Here is a 21,978-nt window from a genome sequence, read left to right on the forward strand (position 1 = left end):
CCTTTTAATTTGGACCGTTTGCATGAAGTTTTTGCCAGAGCTTGGAAAAGTTTCTTTTTTGAACTACAACTCCCATCAGCCTCAGCCAGCATGGCCACTGGATTGGGCTCATGGGAGTTGTAGTTCAAAAAAGTAACTTTTCCAAGCTCTGGTTTTTGCCAACGTGATTACATTCAGCTGCTTTTGCCTTTAACTCCGGATTAAATCGATGCAACAAAAACCCGAAATTGCTTTTAAAATCTTCGGTGCGCTTCAACCGTGTATTACCTTTTAAGTGCCTTTTTTGGCTCCGCAGTTTCTTCTCCATTAGATCCTCCCTTTTCTCCGCCCCTTTAACTGTCTCTGGGCATCATTTTGTTTCCTGCCGTTGACAAAGCAACTTCCAGTTGCTCTTGCCTTCCTTTCTCCTGCTTCCCCCCAATACATTTTCTCCTCCTCCTTTAAACAAAATCACATTCCCCACCACTTCATTCTCTCTCTTCTGCAGCAACACCAACAACTCCCTGAGGGTAGCAGGGGAGAGCTGGAGCTTGGGAAATTCCTTCCTGGCCACCAGAGAGGGAGACTACAGCCTTGGCCGGCTCTCTTGCTTGAGCTACGGGGTGGTGGTCTGCAAGCTGTTACATGCCGTTCACTGGAGCTACACCCAGGCTTGGAGAGCATGCAGCCACGGCGAGAGGAGGCTGGCAAAGGCGCTGCTGGGGTAATTTATAAGCGCCCAAAAGTGCAGGGGAAAGGGGAGCTGCCTTGGTGTCTTAAACAGTCAATGCTTCCTTTAGTAGCTGCTTTTAATGTCTCTCTAAAGATAATTGTTTGGGGTTTTTTTATGTTTCCCAGAATGCATGCTGAGGCTTGCCCCGGGGTGCCAAAGGCACACCAATTTCACACAGGGACAGCCTAACAGCCATGGGTGGGAGCAGGGGGGATGGGAGAAAGCCTCTTTCAAGTGCCTATTCCTCCCTTTGTTTAGGGAAACACTGCCCATTCCCCACCTCCACAGTTAACATTCTAATGTGTGGGTGCGGCAACAAGGAAACGCTGATAGCAATAAACACACATGTTGTTCTGTGTGTAATTTGTGTGCTTAATTTAGTTTAAAGCAACACCACAGCAGCAGAGTAACAGCAGATGTTGAAATGCAAGTGTGCCAGCGTGTGCGTGCGTTTACCTTAGAAAGTAGGTTTTTACCCTGCATCAGGATCACTGAGACTTGAGACTTAGTAAAATAAGAAAAGCAACTTTATTTATAAAAATACATAGTAGATAGAAAAGCAAACCTAGTTCTAACTAACTAATTAAGTTGGAGGCATAACGCCCAGGTGTAGGGGTTAGCCTCATGGCTTGGAGAGAGCAGAGACAAAGGGATGTCTCCTCTCTCCTGGACAGTCGGAGGACAAAGGGAGGACAAAGGGTGGAAGGAGGAGGGGCGGATAAGCTTCCTTAAAGACGTAACAGTCTAGCGACAGAAGGAAGTCAGAGCATCACAGGTAAAGGTAAACAAGCCTATCCATCTGGAGGACCCTAGCTCTATCTCCCTTCTGGAGCATAAACAAAAGAACAAAACAGGAGTTGCTCTTGCCCCACTTCCAACAGCACATGCATGTGAATGCTAAAAAGAAAAACAGTCAATTTATTCGTAACGAGGGCGGAAGTATGTGAACTGTCAAAATCAATCGTGATGGAAAAAGCAGCATTTCAAATATGGATCTTGGTTCATATGTGAACCAGCCCTTCAGTTAGGTAACCTGGTCCCAAGTTGTTTAGGACTTCATATGCTAAAAGCAGAAGCTTGAACCTCTGAGGGTGAAACATAGTAGCAAAAGTACTACAACCGTTGGCTGTAGATATGGTCTTCCCTCAAGACTTCATACTAGTGATTACTGGTTCTATACAATGCTTTGCTATGCTCTTACCAATGTGAGCAGCTCTTAGGCTTCACTGATTCATTTTATAACTTGAAAAGCTGACATTGATGCTTACTTCTCCCTGAGAAATGCACACAGGTTAAAATATTACACAAATGTGGCCGCTGTGGTCCTCCAGATATTGCTGGATTACGACTCCCATTATCCCTGACCATTGGCCATGCTGGCTGGATGATGGGACCTGAGAGTTCAACAACATCTGGAGGGCCACATATTCCCCATTCCTGAAATATTGTCTCTGATGTGACTGTTTTAGATGTTTTAACATATGTTGTTACATTATTTTTTATTGTATTCTTTTAAGGCTGATGCCTTTGTTGCCCTGGGCTCCTTTGGGAGGAAGGGCAGTACAGACATTTAATTAATTGATATCTCATTCTTCCTCCCAGTAGGAGCCCAGGGTGGCAAACAACAACTAAAAACACTCTAAAACATCACAAAGACTTTAAAATATATTAAAACAAAACATCTTTTAAAAAAAGCTTTAAAAATATCTTAAAAAGCAATTCCAATACAGACTCAGACTGGGATAAGGTCTCTTCTTAAAAGACTTGTTGAAATACTTTGATTCTATGCTGCTAACAGAAGCCATTTATTCCAATGGATGCAGTGCTTTTGTTAACTTTTCTGTGAGTTCAAATCCCTGCTTGTGTCTCCTGGGTGTCAAGGGCCAGCTAAAGATCACCCTCACAGTGAGTGGCTCAGGGGTTATGTGCCCTGCCACCTGTGCAGCCCTGGGCAAGCTGCATAGTCCCAAGGAGCCCAGTTGCCCCCAGCTGGCAGTTGCGGACAAGGAAGGGGCTTGCTTGTGCAGCTGTGACAAGTTGAGCAGGCCCTAGCCAGCTGGGGAGGACTAGCCTCAGAGGGAGGCAATGGTAAACCCCCTCTGAATACCACTTACCATGAAACCCTACTCATAGGGTAGCCATAAATTGGGATCGACTTGAAGGCAGCCCATTTCCATTTCCATTGAAAAGGATTAAAATTGGTATGTGTTGAAATAAAAGGTACAGGTTATTTCTTGTTATCCACAGGATTGTTCACTAGATGGTGCTGTTGTCCTCATGATGAACCACTGAACACAGTTTTCTGCACAGAACACAGTTTCTCTTGCAGTGGTTTATGGCAATGATTCCAAAATAGCAAGAAGACCACTTAGCAGTCCTGTATTGCTGCAAGAGTCTTCAAAGTGTTTTGCATATCTCGCCAGTAACTCTATCAACAACCCTGGAAAGCTTATTCCCCTAATGCAGACAAGAGAGCAGACAGTGGTTTGCCTGTGGCATCCACAGTGTAATCATATGTGTGTTTACTCAGAAGTAAGTTCCATTGTGTCCAATAGAGCTTAGTAAGCATGTTCAGAATTGCAGCTTTAGTTAGCTCCTTGCTGAGGTCAGTATTTGAACCAGAAGCTTCCAATCCCACTTATGCTACACCAGCTCTAAAACTGCTGATTAAATGGACCACACAATGGAAATGTTCTCCTTAGTTGGAATCACTTTCTGTTTGGGTCTCAAATCTCCATGTGGCAGACAGGTGTGTGTGTCTGTGCACAGCCCTAGTATTTAATTGTAAATGGAACTGTATATAAAACTTCTTTCAAAATGTTTTAATTACAGTTCCACTAAATATGTAAAGACCAGATTTTGGCCATCTCCACCAACTATCATTTAAGATTTTCAGTTTGTTTGTGTTGATTACTAGCTGCATTGGCACTGCTCAAAGAAAAAGGAATTACAACCCAAAAATGCACAATCAGTTAAGAAAGGAAGGCTAAAGACTAAAATCAAACAGAAAAACAAGGTTTTATTAAACATCTGTAACACTATCCGTTACATTCTACTCATCACTTGGTTAATGCCATTAAAAATGTAGCAGCTTTGCTATGCTGAGCTCATTATTAAAAGTAGTAATCGATAAGGTATTAGTCACCAGGGGTAGTGTATCTTCTAGTGATTCTTTATATTAATAAACTGTTAAAAGAGCCTTTGTGTATATTGATTGCTCAACATTATTAGAAATTAGGATATCCAGCATCATTCCCCAGATACACTTCAAAGTTGCCATTCTTTTTGTCTTTTAATGCAATGTAATGTACTAATAACAAGAATTACTATAGGAAGGATTCCTTCCATTGTATAGTGTAGTTCTCTTTAGTTCTGCTCCCCCCCCCGAGTGTCAGTGCAACAATCCCTTCTTCACAAAGGATAAAAGCATTTGAGAATGGGACAAACTGGCAGTTTGTGATGATATGCTCCCTTTATGGCATATGCATAGACAATTGTGTTTGGTGATGCAGCCCAGGTAGGCAATGTTGTTCTGAGAGGGAGAGGGGTGAGATGCAGAGAGCTCAGAGCAGGGATAGCCGCGAAGCCAATCCGATGCTCCTGCTGCCACACCTCCACCACACTGAGCTCCCCACACCTCACTTCTTTACCTCTTCAGAACTGACAGTAACACTTAGTGTTAGGAAGGCAGGTGAGCAATGCTGCCCTACCTGCTCCACTCTGCCAACTGCCCATAACCCATTGTAATTTGAGGTCAGGTTGAGTAAGTTTATGTGCAAATTAGTATTATTACATGTACCATGTGCACCAACCATGATTTGGTTTGGATCCCAGTTCTGCACTTCAGAAAACAGCCCACATTGGTCCAAGGTGTTTTGTAGGCTGCCTTATTCAGCTCAAGGTTCATCTGAGTCCCCTTTGTTCCTTCCCATTCATGACTGAGACATTTTAAAAATGGCTGTAACTTTTTCCCTTTTGACAGAAATGGATGAAATTTACAGGCAGCTAGCCCCTCCAGATAAAGCCTACCATGTGAAAGAAAGTAAGGTCCTGGAAATGTGCTGGACAACTTTAGGGTTTGTTTTTTAAATGGAAAGATCTATAGATTTTTATTTTGGGGCAGAAGTTAATGAAATTTACAGGCAAGGTTGCCTCTTCTGAAGGTGTGAATTTTGCCACATCTCAGGAGGATAGCTACAATGTTTTTTCTGCAAGGTCAGCCATTACAGTTTGGAATTCACTAAAAAAATAATTTAATCTCGCCTAGAATTTCCAAGGCATTGGTCTGAAAATTGCAGACATGAGAGTGGTGCCCCTGGATAAGAAACGGGGCAAATTATAGACAAATAGGTCCAGAGGCTTTTGGGCTCTTACACCTTTAAATATAATTATGGAAGTGAGGAGAGCAAAAATGGATGGACTTTCCAGTCAAAATAATTTGCTCTAATTACAAGTTGCACCTATCAGTCACAACAGAGCTCTCTTGCTCCTCCCTTTGGTGTTTGCTCTTCCTTGCTCCATAATTCCAGCCTGAAGTTATTCCTTATAATGGTAAGCTTAGAGGTGTTATTTAATTTTCAGCAGATGCTTGTCTGCAGTTTTTTTAATGTCTGGATTGCTGAGGTTCCAAAAAGCACTTCAGGGGGCCCTGCTTCCTAAGAAAATAAGTCTTGCCAAAGGCCCATCTAGTCCAGCAGCCTGTCCTCACAGTGGCCAACCAGATGCCTATGGGAGGTCTGCAAGCAAGGACTGAGTGCAGCAGCACTCTCCATACTTGTAATTCCCAGCAAATGGTATTCAGATCCATACTGTGGAGACATAAAACAGCCATTGTGGCTAGTAGCTAATAGTAGTAGTATACTTTCCAAATGTCTTTGGAAGGTATGTTTTACCCTATAACACTTTGGCTTCTTTGAACTGCTATCATGTGTCTCTGCACACTCAGTGCCTAATTGTACACCCCTACCATTTGAACAATCAAGAACATTTTCACCCTCATCCCTGTAGGGTGATTTGTCCAAACGGAATGCTCCTCAGCTCTTGTCAGCTTCTTCTCTACAATCAGTTTAAAAGCTGCTCTTTTACCATTTGATTTTAAGCATCAACTGTCTGGTTCTGTTCTGGTTCAAGTGGAGCCCATCCCTTTTGTACAGACCTGGCTTGTACAAAAATATTTCCCAGTGCCTAACAAATCCAAAGTCTCCTCCCAACAGCACTATCTCATCCACAAATTAAAACTATACAGCTGTACCTATACCTGGCCTTGCACATGGAACCAGTAGCATTTCAGAGAAAGCTACTTTGAAGGACCTGGCCTTCAACTACCTACCTAGCAACCTAAAGTTGGCTTCCAGGACCATATGACTACATCTTCTCATGTCATTGTTGCCAATATGAACCATGACCACTGACTATCTACCAGGCTAACTAGATTAACTGGGACACCTGCAACCTTCACACCAGGCAGGCAAGTCACCATGTGATCTGCACGGCCATCACAAACCCAGTTAACTATGTCCTTGACAATCAAATCACCCACTACCAAGATCCTCCTGCCCCATGGAAAAGTATTCTTGGCACAGTAATATAACAGCTTGTTTACTCAAGGAAAATATCCCTTCTAAGGAATCACTTCCTTCTTCCTCAGAGTGAGTCTCTCCTTCCCACAATTCTTCATTCTCCATGACAGCAGGGAGATGTCACCCTGACAATGAGAAATAGTTATCACATCCTGAAAGGCTGAGTCCATCAACCACTCTACCTCTCTCAGCTTCTCTAAGTCAGACACATTGGCTTTAAGAGAACAAAGTCCTTCCCTGAGGGCTAGTAGCTCACTGCACCAAGCACACACCCATACTCCTATCCAGCAGGCAGATAGCCATACAAGTGACATTGTGTGGAATACATTGAATAGTTCCCACACTCCTGGTGGCTTTATACTTGCATATCTGTTTTTGTAGTTTATTGAGTTAGTTTTTGTTGCATTTTGGGATTTGTTAGGTCACTAAGGGGAGGGGCAGAGTAGTTTGTCCTGGTGTCTCCCTGTTGCTGAACTCACTTTGTTGCTTAACTTGCTTATTACCTTTTCAGTTTGTCGCTAGGGCTGACATGCTTTGTCAGCTGGGATGCCCCCTCCTTGTTTGAGTAGCAGGCTCTATCGCTAGATAGCTCCAAATATATGGCACTTGCTAGCTTCCCCACCTGCTGAGCAGCCAACTGAGTCACGAGATCCTTGTTTGAAAAACATAAGGAGATATTGCTCAGCTACTGGGCTCACCCAAATTCCAGTGAACAGGATTTGAGAGGAGGGTGGATTTAGGTCAGCAGCCCCATGGGGAGAGTGGGGAAGTCAGGTAAGTATATGGTGATTAAGTGAGGATTGTCTAACTGTGGAAGTTTTATTTTAAAACTGAAACTAATTTTAATTGGTTTTGTATCAAACTGAAATTGGAAACTTGGACTTGGACTGAGGCTCACTATTCAATTTTCATTTAAATGCTGCACTTAATAATTGCAAATTAGGCCTATAGAGTACTTGAACTGAGACTCTTTAAAGTGCAAGTTACCCTGTCATTTTAAGTTGTAACTACACTCTCATTTTCAAAAACTGAACTAGGTTTTTAACTGCATAAAAACTCATGCCACCTCATATAGATCCTGTTTAAGTCTGACAAGCCCTACATTCCCTGAGGCACCCCCCTTTGGCTAAGGATTCATCTGAATTTCATGCACACACGCTCCAATCCCCAGAGCAACAAGAAGTCCCAGAGGAATCATTACTTAGGTTTTGGTTTCCTCTGAAGGAGACAGCACTGAAGATTTCTGACATTTTGTAATATTTTGTAGCAGTTAGAACAGCCACAGCATCATCTGCAACAGCTAAGGCCTAGGAAGTGGATTTCTCCCACTTTTCATCATTTCCCTACCAGAGGTGTCGTAAATTACCTCTGCCTTATATTAATTATGTATCTTATGTTTATTGTGCACTTGTTTTCATTTATAGTCAGCCACCTTGGAGACTGTGATGCGTCCTTCCCTGGCTCTCCCTGTCAGGTTCCTACCTGCGCGTGGTTACTGCCTGTCACTAGGCACCACCAGGGACTCCACCAGTCCGGACCGCTCTCTCTTATGGTTTCTCTCCCCGCTCTAGCACAGATCTCAACAGATCCCCCTGCTAGGCAACCACCAGTAACGTCCCAATACTAGTATTCCCAGAGACTCTGAATACTGGTATTGTTATTCTCTTCACCGCTGCCACCATTTGTTACAGTTCCCCTTCAGCCTTGGTCATTACCTTACCCTCCCTTCTGGTCTGTGAAATGCCAGCCAAGGATCAGGCCTTTGGTAAACCAAATTAAGTATTTATTACAGATAACAAAGCTAACAAGATTAACAAGATTTCTTCTTAAGGCACATAAGCATATGGTTTTACTCAATACTAATCCGAACTCCACCTCCCTCCTGGCAAACAACTCTCTAAACCCCACCAAGCAACCCACTCAGTTCTCTTCTCCCCCCCAAGATTCCACTCTCACTCTTCCTTTTATACGTTCAGCCATTTTAAACACTCAGCCAATCATCTCGCATTCTACTGCCCATTCACTCCCCCTCTTTCACTCCACTTACCATGTATCTTCTAAACAACCAACACTTACCATATATACATTAATATAGGAACATCACATTTCCCCCCCCCCTTAAACAACAGCAGAGTATTATTCCTGTTCCAGGATTTATACGTCGCGTTAACAAATAAAAGTCTCTATGGGGAAAATGTCTTTCTTTGTTCCTCTGTCTGGTCACGTCACTGCAGTCCCAGCCACTTGCCTGGAAAGTCCATCGGCCAGTACATTGTCCTTGCCTTTGATGAACTGGAAGTCCACTTGATAGTCCTGTAGGGCCCAGGACCACCTCTGCAGCATAGTGTTATGGTTTTTCATAGTCTGCAACCATAACAAGGCCCGATGATCCGTAGTCACTGTGAATCTTCGTCCCCACACGTATGGGCGCAACTTGTTCAGTCCCCACACGACCGCTAGGCACTCCTGGACTGATGAATAGTTTTTCTCCCTCGGCGTCAGCTTGCGACTCAGGTACGCCACTGGATGTCTGGTGCCTTCTCTCTCCTGTAGCAAGACGACTCCCAGCGCCAGGTCCGACGCATCTGTAGCCACGATGAATGGTTTCTCATAGTCTGGTGCTATTAATATGGGTCCTTGGCACAAGGCTTGCTTCAGTAGATCAAAAGCCTTCTGACATTCATCCGTCCATACCACACGCTCAGAACACTTCTTCTTTGTTAATTCATGCAAGGGGATAGGCCACAATTGCACTGCCTCTACCTTGCTCCATAAGGGGGTGATTTTCCCACTCCCCACCCCATGTCCTACACAGATTACTTCACTCACAACTTTCCCATTAACACAGCACGGTACAGATCTGACTGGGGCATGATCTCCAGTATCAATGGAATGTATAACTATACTGGTTCGGCCAGGTTTGTTGCTAAAGAGATTCCTATAGGTTTTCAAAACTCTTAGAATCTCCTCTTTTACTTCCTCCTTCACCTCCTCTGACCATTCCACTTGATCTACCCCTCCTTTGTCTTTGCTTTCCTGTACCAAATCTGGAAGTTCAGGCCCACTTCCCTCAGGGAATAAGGTAACTTGCAACACCTGTGCATCCCTGGTATGGTAAGGCTTCAACATATTTACATGAACCACTTTGCTTTTGTTTAATTGGTCTGTGGTGATTACATACGTCACTGTGTCAAGCCTTTCTCTGATGGTATATGGTCCTTCCCAGTTAGCCTGTAATTTGTCATGTTTCCTGGGTATGAACGCCATAACCATATCTCCCACATCATACACACGTTCCCTGGCTGTTCTGTCATACCAGTAACGTTGCTTCTCCTGTGCTTGACTCAAATTCTTTTTCACCATCTCCATCATTGATGTTAATTTATTGCGGAATTCCAATACAAAATCTACTACAGATGTTTTGTACTCTCCCACGGTTCCTTCCCATGATTTTTTTAATAGTTCCAAAGGTCCCCTCACTTTTCTAGTGAACATGAGTTCAAAGGGTGAGAAGCCTGTTGACTCCTGAGGGACTTCTCTGTATGCAAATAAGAAGCATCCCAACTGTTCATCCCAGTCTTGTGGGTGATCTTGAACATAGCTTCTGATCATGCCCTTCAAAACGCCATTAAATCTGGTTCTGTGTTTGCTAAGTACTATCAATTGCTTCACTGGTTCACATTCATCCTTTCTCTCAGCAGGCATCCACAGTCTATATAAAATCCCATTCTCACACACAACTTGATTCCTCAGTTTGTCAGTGAAAGGAATCTGTTGGGTCAGAGCTTGTTCCTTTATTTGATTCAAACTGATATCTTTATGCAGCTCTTCCCTGAATTGCTCTGCCTCTTCTCCAGAGACCAGCTGATACAGTTTGTCTCCTTCAGCAGGCCTGCTAGTGGTTGCTATGGTGACCTGAGGCTGGTTAACAGATTCCACCCTGTTTGTTTCAGCCCCCCTTAATATGGCTTCTTTTTCTCTGCCAATTTGCTGTGTGGTCACTACATAGATCTTTCCTTGAGCTCCCATTACATCTCTTCCCAGTATTACTGGTTCTTGTTGCTGGGCATTAATGCCTACTTAATATCAGCCCTCTCGGCCTCTCCAAGTCATATCCACCAGGGCCACAGGCAAACTTTCTGGTTGACCCCTCACTCCTTGGATAGTCACAGTTTCCTGAGGTAATATTACCTCAGATTTTATTAAATCTGGCCTCAGTAATGTCTGAGCGGCACCAGTATCAAGCAATGCCCAATAATTTGCCCCTTGTACACTCACTTCCTCTCTCAGACTTGAATCAAGGTCTGTTACTTCTGTCCAGTTTATCTGGCAGAACTGAACCTTTTTTGCTGTTTCTAAAGCCTTGGGCTCTGTTTTCACTGCCCTTGTCTGAGCAGGATTACTAATGGGTTTGGCAACCTCACATTGAAAATGTAGGTGCCCCGGTCTACCACATTTGTAGCATAATTTCTCCTCACTTTTAGGGTACACAGATCCACTCTGGGGTGTCCTGTGCCCTTCAGATTGTACTGGAGGACTCACTCGCTGTGGTACCACATCCCTTCTGCTAGCATTATATGGTCTGGGTTTAAAATCTCTTGATGTTTTCCCCACCCAGCCAGTTCTGTTGGAGGCGAAGTGATCCGGCATCTCTGCGGCCTCCTGCACCGATGTAGGGGAACGGTCTTTGACCAGGAGCCTTATTTCTGGTGGTAACGGATGGTATAATTGATCCAATATCATGAGGTTTTTCACCTCCTCCACAGACTGAGCTTTTGCACTTGTCAGCCATTTCCCAAATATGTCCATCAGTTTTGCCCCCAGCTCCACGAAAGACCTCCCTGTCTGTATCTGGCAGTTTCTGAAAAGCTTTCTAAAATAATCAGGCCCCAGTCTGAATCTTTTAAACACTGCTTCTTTGAATTCAGCATAGGTGACGGGCCTGTCTGAGGGGAAATATTGGTATACCTCAGCCAATTCCCCTTTAATCAGGTTTGATAAATACTGCATGTATTTATCTTCAGGTAGCCCCCACAACTGAGCTGCTTTTTCAAAGGTGCTGAGGTAAATTTGAGGATCTTGACCAGGCTCATAGACAGCAAAGTCCTTTGGAGTAATTTTTATTTTTGCTCCATCTCTGTCCTTTCTTGTTTCATCAGAATGAAACTTCTCTCTTTCAAATTTTAACTTTTCTACTTGTAATTTGGCATCCACTGCTCGTTGCTTCTCCCTCTCCTCAAACCCCATTCTCAACTTCTCAGTTTCCAACTCCCTGTTTGTCTTTTTCCTCAGCCTCAAAGACCCGCTGTTTGTCATTTTCCTCAGCCTCCATCCTCATTCTCTCAGTTTCCATCTTCAACTTCTCAATTTCTAACTCTCGCTGTTTATCTTTCCCATCAGCTTCCATCCTCAATCTCTCAGCTTCCAACTCCCTCTGCTTATCTTTTTCCTCAGTCTCCCTCCTCAATTTCTCTCTCAAATACTCTATATAAGCGGGATTGCTTAAATATCCTTCTGGGGTCTCTTCCCTGACAGGTTGTTTTTGCTGGGCAGTTGCAAATCCTATAAGTGCTACCCTCAATTCATCTACCCCTTTACCCTTGTGAGGTAAATTGAATGTTATGCACTTCTCCACCAGCTCCTCTCTTTTCATTTTTATGTATTCAGCCATAGTGTTTGAGTTCACTCACTCTTTGCCAGTCACTCTCACAAGAAATCTTGTTTTGTTATTTCTGTTTGCCACACCACTGGTAGGGATTCTCTAGTATTCGTATCTCACTGCTACAGCCAACACCTGTGACGTATTCTCCTGTGTTCGTATCTGGATTCTCTGTTGTTCGTATCCCACCGCTACTGCCACCACGTGTGATGCGTCCTTCCCTGGCTCTCCCTGTCAGGTTCCTACCTGCGCGTGGTTACTGCCTGTCACTAGGCACCACCAGGGACTCCACCAGTCCAGACCGCTCTCTCTTATGGTTTCTCTCCCCGCTCTAGCACAGATCTCAACAGATCCCCCTGCTAGGCAACCACCAGTCACGTCCCAATACTAGTATTCCCAGAGACTCTGAATACTGGTATTGTTATTCTCTTCACCGCTGCCACCATTTGTTACAGTTCCCCTTCAGCCTTGGTCATTACCTTACCCTCCCTTCTGGTCTGTGAAATGCCAGCCAAGGATCAGGCCTTTGGTAAACCAAATTAAGTATTTATTACAGATAACAAAGCTAACAAGATTAACAAGATTTCTTCTTAAGGCACATAAGCATATGGTTTTACTCAATACTAATCCGAACTCCACCTCCCTCCTGGGAAACAACTCTCTAAACCCCACCAAGCAACCCACTCAGTTCTCTTCTCCCCCCCAGATTCCACTCTCACTCTTCCTTTTATACGTTCAGCCATTTTAAACACTCAGCCAATCATCTCTCATTCTACTGCCCATTCACTCCCCCTCTTTCACTCCACTTACCATGTATCTTCTAAACAACCAACACTTACCATATATACATTAATATAGGAACATCACAGAGACCTATTGTCAGACTCAGGCAGAAGGACAGGGTGTAAATACTTTAAACAAATAGACATTTACCCATGCACACAGTTGCATAAAATTATGCATGGTGTGGAGAAAGTGGAAAGGGAAAACATTTTCTCCCTCTCAATATGCTAGAACATGGAGACAGCCAATGAAGCTGAATGTTGAAAGATTCATGACAGACAAAAGAGAGTACTTCTTCATACAGCACATAGTTAAACTATGGAATTCACTCTCACAAGAGGCAGTGATGACTACCAGCTTTGACGGGTTTAAAAGAGGATAAGCAAATTCATGGAGGATAAAGCTATCAATGGCTACCAACCACAATGGCTATTACCAGTTGCTGGGAATTATATGTGGCAAGAGCACTGCTGCACTCAGCTTGTGCTTGTGGGCTTTCTGTGGGCATCTGGTTGGCCACTGTGAGAACAGAGTGCTGGACTAATGGGCCACTGGTCAGGCTCCTCTGCTGTTCACAGGTGAAGGCAAGCAGTATATCCACGCTTGACAAGCCCAAACATCAGGATTATTGCACCCAGCTTAGGCCTCCAGTAACAGCTAAATTATGTCCAAACGCTATTTCTTCACATGCATGTAGGCTTAGATTGGGAGGAGGGGTGGTGTATCTTCTTCCCAGTTGTAGAGGCCTGTCCCATTCAAAAGAAAGATCTCCAGTTATAACATAACCATTGGCTCTCATTTATAAGACATCCACCAATCATTCAGTGCCATCAAGAAAAATGGGCCCGAAAGTATGGCTGCCTTTTTATTTTTGGTTGTTTTTATCTGCTTTCTGTTTATATGTTCTTTTAGTTGCTTACTGTGTTTTTGTTCTTATTGTTTTTCAGCTTGTGTAGTCTGTGTAGAAAGGACAAATTTAGAACAGTATTTTATAGTATTGGTATATTCCCAGGACGAAAACAGAACCTGTCTCTGCTCCCCATTATGGTTATATCGCTAAAAGCTCAATACTATGCATGTTTTACGCAGAAATAAATACTACTGTCTTCAATGGAACTTACTCCCGAGTAAACACATTTAGGACCTCTTAGGTGTGGAATCTATTTCGAGTGCAACTTAATGGGATTTGGGGGGGAGGAAGACACCCGCACAGGATCACGTTATGACTGGCGATATCCCTTTCGCCCCTTCCATCTATGCTACAACACAAATACATTTTGCGCGCCGCCGCAGCCAGAGATGACAGAAATCTGCGTTTCCTCTGTTGCTGCCACCGCCCACCAGTTGCAGTACCTTCTTCTTTCCTGCGAGGGGAGCCCATTCGCAAACCTAGCCGCCTCTAGTCCGCCAAGGGAAATTCAGAATGACGCTCTGCGTCTCTTCCCTCGATGGTGTCCTGCAGTTCCTCTCGGCGGCCTGTTGTGCGTTCGCTCGCCCACTAGGGGACGCTCTGGCCGACGTCTCGGCTGCTCTGCGAGGGAACTGCGCTTGCTGCTGCTGTTGCAAGCGAAGAGTCCTCCCGCCCGCCATATTGGTACCCGCGCCGCAGCTATTGCGTGTTTGTCCCTGCAGCGCCAGCGGAGCCTGCCCTGGGGCGGCCCAGCAGAGCAGGGAGGAGCCCTTTTTCCTACCCGTCCGCGCGCCCACTACCCTCCCGCCGCCCGCCATGGCGACGAGGCCTGGCGACTCCTGAAGGAAATCGGCCGCCGTCACCAGAGCAGGGAACAAACCGGCTCCCCTCCCGCTCAGGTCGTCTCTAGCCTTTCCCTCCGCCACAACATGGAGGCCGTGAAAGCTTTTAACAGCGAGGTCTGTGTTGGGACATTTCGGGGGCGCGCTGAGGGGGGGAGGGAGCCTCTTCTGTCGCCTGAGACAGGCTTGGAGTCGGGGAGGGGGCATCCTGCGTTCTCGCCTCTCCTGAGGAATACGAATGAAGAAAGGCCTGTGGGGGTGGGGGGAGGGGGAAATATGTTTTCTTAGGCTGGAGAGCCGCGATTCCCATGACGATGAAATGCTGTCGGCGGCGAGGGAGGGGAGAGCAGAATTGGGATGAGGAAAAATGAGTGAATCTGCTGGTTTCCTTTTCTGCCCCATGCAGGTTGTTCTCTTGCTCCCTATCCTTCCTGCTTGGTTCTCGTTCTCTTTCTTTCTCTCCCCCCCCCTTTAACCTTTCAACGCCCCTTGCCGCTCCGCTGAAATATCGTCCGTCGTCCCTGTTGAAATACCGCCCGTGCACTTTCCGTGTCGCCGCCCTCTTCTCCTTCCTACCTCCTCCTCCCCCCCCCCGATCGTGATTGCCTATATTATTTCGCTTCGGGGAAGGGAATGCTTAACGAATGTTCCCCTCCCCCATGGTGCGTGTGTATGTTTGCTGCAGTCAAAACTAAAATCCACTGTACCAGTCTTTACTTCGTAGGTTGTGTTTGGGATATCGAGACAGCAACACCGCAGATGGTGGAAGAGGCCTAATAAAGTCTGCGACTCCGTTAGCTTGTTAAAGCAACAGCATCACATGTATTGCTCAGGAGGGGACCTAATGAGTTTGCTTCTATGTAAGCAGAGTATTATCCCAAGTAGAAAAGAAGGGACCACTTTGTTATAGTAGAAGTCATTGGCCAATCAAAAAAGATACCTTACTAATGACAAAGAGAAGTGATTTCTTCTATGGCCGTTGGAGTTCTGTTACTTTGGTTACTTAAAAAAATATTTGGTCTGGAAAGAAAGGAAATCCAGGTTGCTGAGACCCTGTACAGTCAGATCAAAATTCTTGAAAGCTGTACATTCTTAACTTTTTTGTGTATACAGCTTTGTTTAGGACATCGATTTGATACTATTAAAACACATAATCTTTCCTGGGTTATTTTAGAAAGAAGGACCAAACATACTGTTGCTTACTAAACATGGGCTAACCTATAGATTTCCCAGAACTGCTATACCAGCAGAGTTACAGCATTTAAAGTAAATACATGCATTTACTTTACAAGAAAACAAACACTCACATCTGTTATTATTATAGTACTACACAATTTTTACATTGGAAGGGTGCATACTTAATACATTAAGAGGCTGCAATCATATCTACCATAACTTGGGAATAAGCCTTGTTGAACCCAGTGGAATTTACTTCTCAGTCAACATGCATAGGAATGGGTTTAAAAAGCCACAGTTAGGCATACTTCCCCGGAAGTAAGTTGCACTGAAAACAGTTGGAGTGTCTTTCTAGGAAAATATGATCTGGATAGAAACAAGAGTTTACATGTGACAGAAATTTAAAGGTAGAAATACATGTTCTCTATGAAGACAACAGTAAACGGTTTTGTTTTGTGTGTACTAGTGATTATAACAATAATAATAGTTAACATAGTATTCAAAATTCTTCCCATGAATTATTAATGTACAATGATATACATGCCTTCTCAGAAGTAAGCCCCAATGAGTTCAGCGAGACATACTCCCAGGTAAGTATGTATAGGATTGCAGTTTTAAGTTTGCAATCTTACGCACTCTTTCTTGGGACTAAGTCTTACTGAATTTAGTGGGATTTCCTTCTGAGTAGACTATATCATAATGAATAAGCATGGTTCTCTTAAATTAATACAGTTGGATAAGTCAATCTGTTAGATCAATGTTCTTCAACCTTGGGTCCCCACTTGTTGCACTACAACTCCCATTATCCCTGTAGTCTGACAACATCTGGGGACCCAAGTTGAAGAACACCATGTTAGAAAATAGTTAACAAAACCAACCATATCACTTAAACCTTATTTCACGATAGGTAGCTTTCACTTAGGGATTTTCAAATATGATTGCCAGAAATCTCTTTCTGGTGACAAGCTGGGAAAGCATCCAGTTGTACTCTCTGCTGCATGAGTAATATTTTTAAAAGGGTTTGGTAGTGTATGAAAGTATTTTGCATACTGATTTCAACCTGACAACCCTATCTTGAGAAAATGAGAGGTAATCAGGAAACCTGTGTTCATTGCAGAGGCCTCTGAGGTGGCCTCTTATTTTAAAGGCACCTGACAAATAAATGACCCCAGTTTCTGGAGCCTCTGAAATTCCAGTTATTGTATTATTGATAGGATCCTAAAATAGCACAAAACACCTTGCACTTGTCAAAAAGACAGAAAAGGAAAAAGTAACTTGATGAATGCTGTGGAATATTTGTTAGCATATCCTCACATTGAATAGTGTGTGCAGTTGTGCCTCTAGAGCTGAAAACCAGTCCATAGTTTGTCAGGGAAATCTTACCTCTTTCCTTAACATTACTTTTGGTCACTGCATTTTGCATCACGACTGAAGTGTTCATTTGGATTCCATGAACATCACAGTTTTGCTATGAACTAGCAGATTGACCCCTGTTACCTTGCTGGATCCTCTGAGATACTTGTTTTGTACAGTACTTCCTAGCATCAGGCCATAAGATGGTCAAAGCATATATTAACATTTGCTAAAGGTGTCTGAAAAATAAGGTACACATGTTTCCTCTTTGTACCTCCACTACTAATTTCTTTCTTCCATTGTTTAAGATTGCCTGATATCTGTACTGTCCTTATTTATTTCTTTAAATGTTACCAACTTGTAAAAAAGCAACTTTCTATATTATGTGAAGCTTGGATTAGACAAGAGGAAAAATACAGAATATTTGAAATTGAAAAAATAATTTTCTCAAAGGTCAAATTGGCTAGTGACTCAGGTTTCTTGTGTATGGTATGTTTTTTTTTAAAGTCAACTGGGATAGCTCTTTATAGCAGGTGTGGGGAACCTTTGGCTCTCCAGATGCTGCTGAACTACAACTCCCATCAGCCCTAGCAAGTATAGCTGTTGGCCAGAGATAATGGGAGTTGTAGTTCAGCAACATCTAGAGGGCCAAAGATTCCCCACACCAGCTCTATAAGTAGATTACTGTGATGCACCTATTTTCTGATTGTGGTACATTGAGGTCAAGCTTACATAGATTTGGTGCAGGTTTTGTAATATTTGGTTAGAACAAGTGATTGGAATAAATGATAATAATCAAGGCAGGAGTTATGAGCTTGTTTCTAATATTATCTGTACATTGCCTACCTTGTGCTAAAGAGTATGTTGCTTTAGATATCCCTTCACATGTATTATTACACCGTCTAGATTATAGTACTAAAAGGTTTGGAAAGGGGGATTAGTCCTGAGGAACCCTCTCTTCTCATATGACCTTCCAACACATCTTTGGAGCACACCTATAGCAACCACCCTCAATTTAATATTAGATTTCCTTTTGTTCCTTTTTTATTTTGTTGATAAGCTGTTATGTATTCTCTGCTTCTAATGACCCACTTTGTTTTAGTTTGCTGTCAAAAGTCAGTAGTCCGATAATTACATAGTACATGAAAAGAATATATGAGAAAGGCCCTGTAGTTCCAGAAATTCCACAGTGATTTGGAAACAACATGATTTGGAAACAAATACTATACGCAACATTTTCAATGGAATTGTTCTAGAAGCTGGGGGGGGGGGAATTATCTGCATTGTATGCCCCTTGAGTCATTTGATGCAGATTCTCTAGTGTTTTTATGAAAAATTTAATATTAACATCATCTTGGCCTTTAACAGAGGAGCAATACCTTTCAACCTGCTAGCAAGACTTTGCCTAGACATTGATGGCCTGCCATTTGTTTATTTACATAAACTGCCTTTTTTTTAGGACATTAGCACAAGGGCTTGAGGACATTTATGGTAGAGACACACTTACTGTTCTGCCTGTTCCAACGTGTCTTCATCTCTCTTTTCTGAAAATGGGACACATGATGCTAGTCAAACCCTGCTCTTTTTTATTGTAAAACCTGATGGGATCAGCTTGAGGGGGCTTTTAAATTTTTTTAGCTTCAAACACTTTTTGCACGTGATCAGCAGATCAACCTGTTTGCCCCTCCAGGTGCAGCCAGTGGAAATACTTTGTTGTAGGCGACTAGTGTGTGCTCACAGCCTTATTCAGTCTTGCAATTTGTATGTAGTATTTTGCTGGTAACTGTTTGTATCCACATATATTATGTAATTTCAAATGGATGAAGCAGTCTGATGGAACACTTCATATGTTTCAGTTTCATATATATGAAAATCTGTCCATACAGATAGCATCACTTATGTATGTATGGCATACGTGTAAGCGTTTGGCATCTGCCAGCAAATACATGCAAGTGGCAGCCTTATGTGGTTTGTAAGGAGATTTGAAACAGTTTTTTTTGTTGTCTCATTACTTCACTCTCATTCAGTTTATTTATTCTTAAATTTCCATCCCACCTTTCCTCCAAGGAGCTCAAGGTGGCGTACATGCTTTTCCTTCTCTTAATTTTTATCCTCATAGCAACCATGTGAAATAGGTTAGGCTGAGAAATAGTGACTGGCCCAAGGTCACCCAGTGGGCTTCATGCCCGAGTGGAGATTTGAATCCTGGTCTCCCAGAGCCTAATCCAACACTAACTACTGTACCACACTAGCTGCACATGCACCACATATCCTTTTCACTTTATTTCAAAGTCTTCCTCAACAGTATTGTCTGCTGTTTTTTGTGCACTCTGTTCCTTCTCCATGGATTTTATATTCTCAGATACAACAGTGAAAGGAAAGACAGAACCCAGTCAAATGTATGCACACCTCAGAAACCACTTCCTCATTTAGAATTTGGAGATAACGCTATGACCTTTTCTTCAGGTGAAGGGGAGCAGCAAGAAATATTTATGCAGTTTTGCCTTGTAGCAAGCATTGTTCCTCACAACTTGCTTCCTCAGCATAACAATCCATTAGCAGTATCTTACAGTGCTGTCCTGTACATGTCTACTCAGGAGAAAGTCCTATTGAGCTCAGTGGGGCTTACTGCCAGAAAAGTGGGTATAGAATTGCAGCCCACGATACTGCATATTATGACCACTGCTTGTGGTGCTCCCAGTTCTGGACCTCTTGGCAATCCAGAAACCTCAGGCTAGTTACTCAGGTGTATTGTGTACTATGCTTGAATATTTAATGTCCAATAAAATAAGAAGAGATACAAGATAACCAAGTTTGATTTCCCCCCTCAGTTATAAGGAAACAATAGTAACAGTAATGTTCTTTTCAGATAATATAGTTTTCCTTGGAACTCAAACTTATTCTCAATATTAGTTTACAAATATCTCCATTATAGAGCAGTTACAGTTTCCTCCCTTACAGTATATCTGGGAAAAATCCAGGAATAGCTAAAATATTAAAAAATTAGCCACCTTACATTTACTGTTATTTTACTTACAAACATAGAACATTTACATTTTAATTGTATAAATTATGCTATTAACAATTTAGTAAAAATTAGAAGTACTCTTAATTATCTGCCAAGTTGTGAGTTTTTTTGCAGAGACTATAACAGATGATAATACTTATGGATCTGAGTATCTGGTTATTCACTCTTTGCTGTTTCTTGTGTAGAATTTTGTTCTTTGTGTATGATCCATTTGTGTGGAATTAAAGTACAGGGGTGAGGAACCACCCCAGCAGGTGAACTGTGACAGGTGGGTGGGACAACCACCTGTAAATCACTTCACTTTATTATGATGTCACGTGATTGGCAGGTGGATTGTCCTGCCCACCTGTCAGTTCCTTGTGCAGGGGTCTCAAGTTCCTGAGAGGCCTGTTGGGTGTTTGGGAACCACAGCAGAAGAGGTGTTACCAGCCCTGTGCTTGATGCTTTGAGAAGTACTGAGCATAGGGCAGGCAAAGCACTTCTTTCTTCTATCTGTCAGCTGATGGAGCAGGTGAGAAAAAAGTCAGTGAATTTTCCCTCGCATAGCTGATGCCTCCAAAAAGCAGACTTTTTGTCCCCACCCAATCAGCTGATGTGTGTGAACCATTTGCTCCAAGCAAAGGAACAATCAGGAGCTTACTTTAAGCTCCCAGTTGTTCCTGTGAAGCCACGTCTGTACCACCCCCATACCTGACGTCACATATGTCATCAGGTGCAGGGTGGGTGTTGTTTGGGGAAAATGGCATCAAGGGCCAAATTGGGACCCCTGGTGAGTCAAATTTGCCCTGTGGACCAGAGGTTCCCTACCCCTGTTATAGTAAGTAAATTATTTACTATAAAACCTGTCTAGTTCTGCCAAGTATGCATTTTTCAAGTATGATAAGATTTTTGCTGATACACAGGTCTTCATGCAGAATGGAAAAGTTAAAAATGCAACATTTATCAGGGGCTTGGTACACTTGAGACTGATCTGCAACAACAATTTACTACAGACTGGGTTCAGACCTGTTTTTGGAATTTAATCAGCCTCGGTTGCCCGGATGGATGACCTTTATTGTGAGAGAGATAGAATCATAGAATAGTAGAGTTGGAAGGGGCCTACAAGGCCATCAAGTCCAACCCCCTGCTCATTGCAGGAATCCAAATCAAAGCATTCCTGACAGATGGCTGTCCAGCTGCCTCTTGAATGCCTCAAGTGTCGGAGAGCCCACTACCTCTCCAGGTAATTGATTCCATTGTTGTATGGCTCTAACAGGAAGTTTTTCCTGATCAGTCGAAATCTGGCTTCCTGCAACTTGAACCCATTATTCCATGTCCTGCACTCTGGGACGATCGAGAAGAGATCCTGGCCCTCCTCTATGTGACTACCTTTCATGTACTTGAAGAGTGCTATCATATCTCCCCTCAGTCTTCTCTTCTCCAGGCTAAACATGCCCAGTTCTTTCAGTCTCTCCTCATAGGGCTTTGTTTCCAGTCCCCTGATCATCTTTGTTGCCCTCCTCTGAACCCGTTCCAGTTTGTCTGCATCCTTCTTAAAGTGCGGAGACCAGAACTGGACACAGTATTCAAGATGAGGCCTAACCAGTACTCTTTGAGTACGATTCTAGATCCCCCTGTGGATCCACCTGATAGGCCCTGCTGATTTGAACTCGTTCAAAGTGATTAGGTGTTCCTTGACTGTTTGTCTATCAATCTCAAGCTCCAATTCTGACCCTTCTACTTCATGTTTCCCGGGAGAGTCATAGACCCTTTTTTGGGAGAAGACTGAGCTAAAGTAGGAATTGAGCAGTCCTGCCTTTTCTTTGTCATCTGTTATCATTTTGCCATCCTCATTGAGTAGCTGTGCCACCATTTCGTTTCTCTGTCTTTTACTATGGACGTACCTGAAGAAAGCTTTTTTGTTGCTTTTAGCATCTCTTGCTAACCTCAGCTCAAT

The 21,978-nt window shown here is 43.2% G+C and overlaps 1 protein-coding gene across 3 annotated transcripts in view; it reads left to right on the top strand.

The window, feature by feature from the left end:
- The first annotated feature begins 14,236 nt into the window (after positions 1–14,236).
- The window catches only part of SCAF8 (SR-related CTD associated factor 8), a 113,596-nt gene continuing 105,854 nt past the window's right edge, over positions 14,237–21,978 (top strand). For 2 of the 3 annotated variants that reach the window (XM_061624199.1, XM_061624198.1), the window contains exon 1: positions 14,237–14,602. In XM_061624199.1, the coding sequence (XP_061480183.1) occupies positions 14,573–14,602 (30 nt within the window). In that variant the 5' untranslated portion in view covers positions 14,237–14,572. The remainder of the gene's footprint in view (positions 14,603–21,978) is intronic. The other variant, XM_061624200.1, reaches the window with a different exon arrangement.

This window comes from Rhineura floridana, chromosome 4 (assembly GCF_030035675.1).
Source record: "Rhineura floridana isolate rRhiFlo1 chromosome 4, rRhiFlo1.hap2, whole genome shotgun sequence".
In the NCBI taxonomy this organism is placed as follows: Eukaryota; Metazoa; Chordata; class Lepidosauria; order Squamata; family Rhineuridae; genus Rhineura; species Rhineura floridana.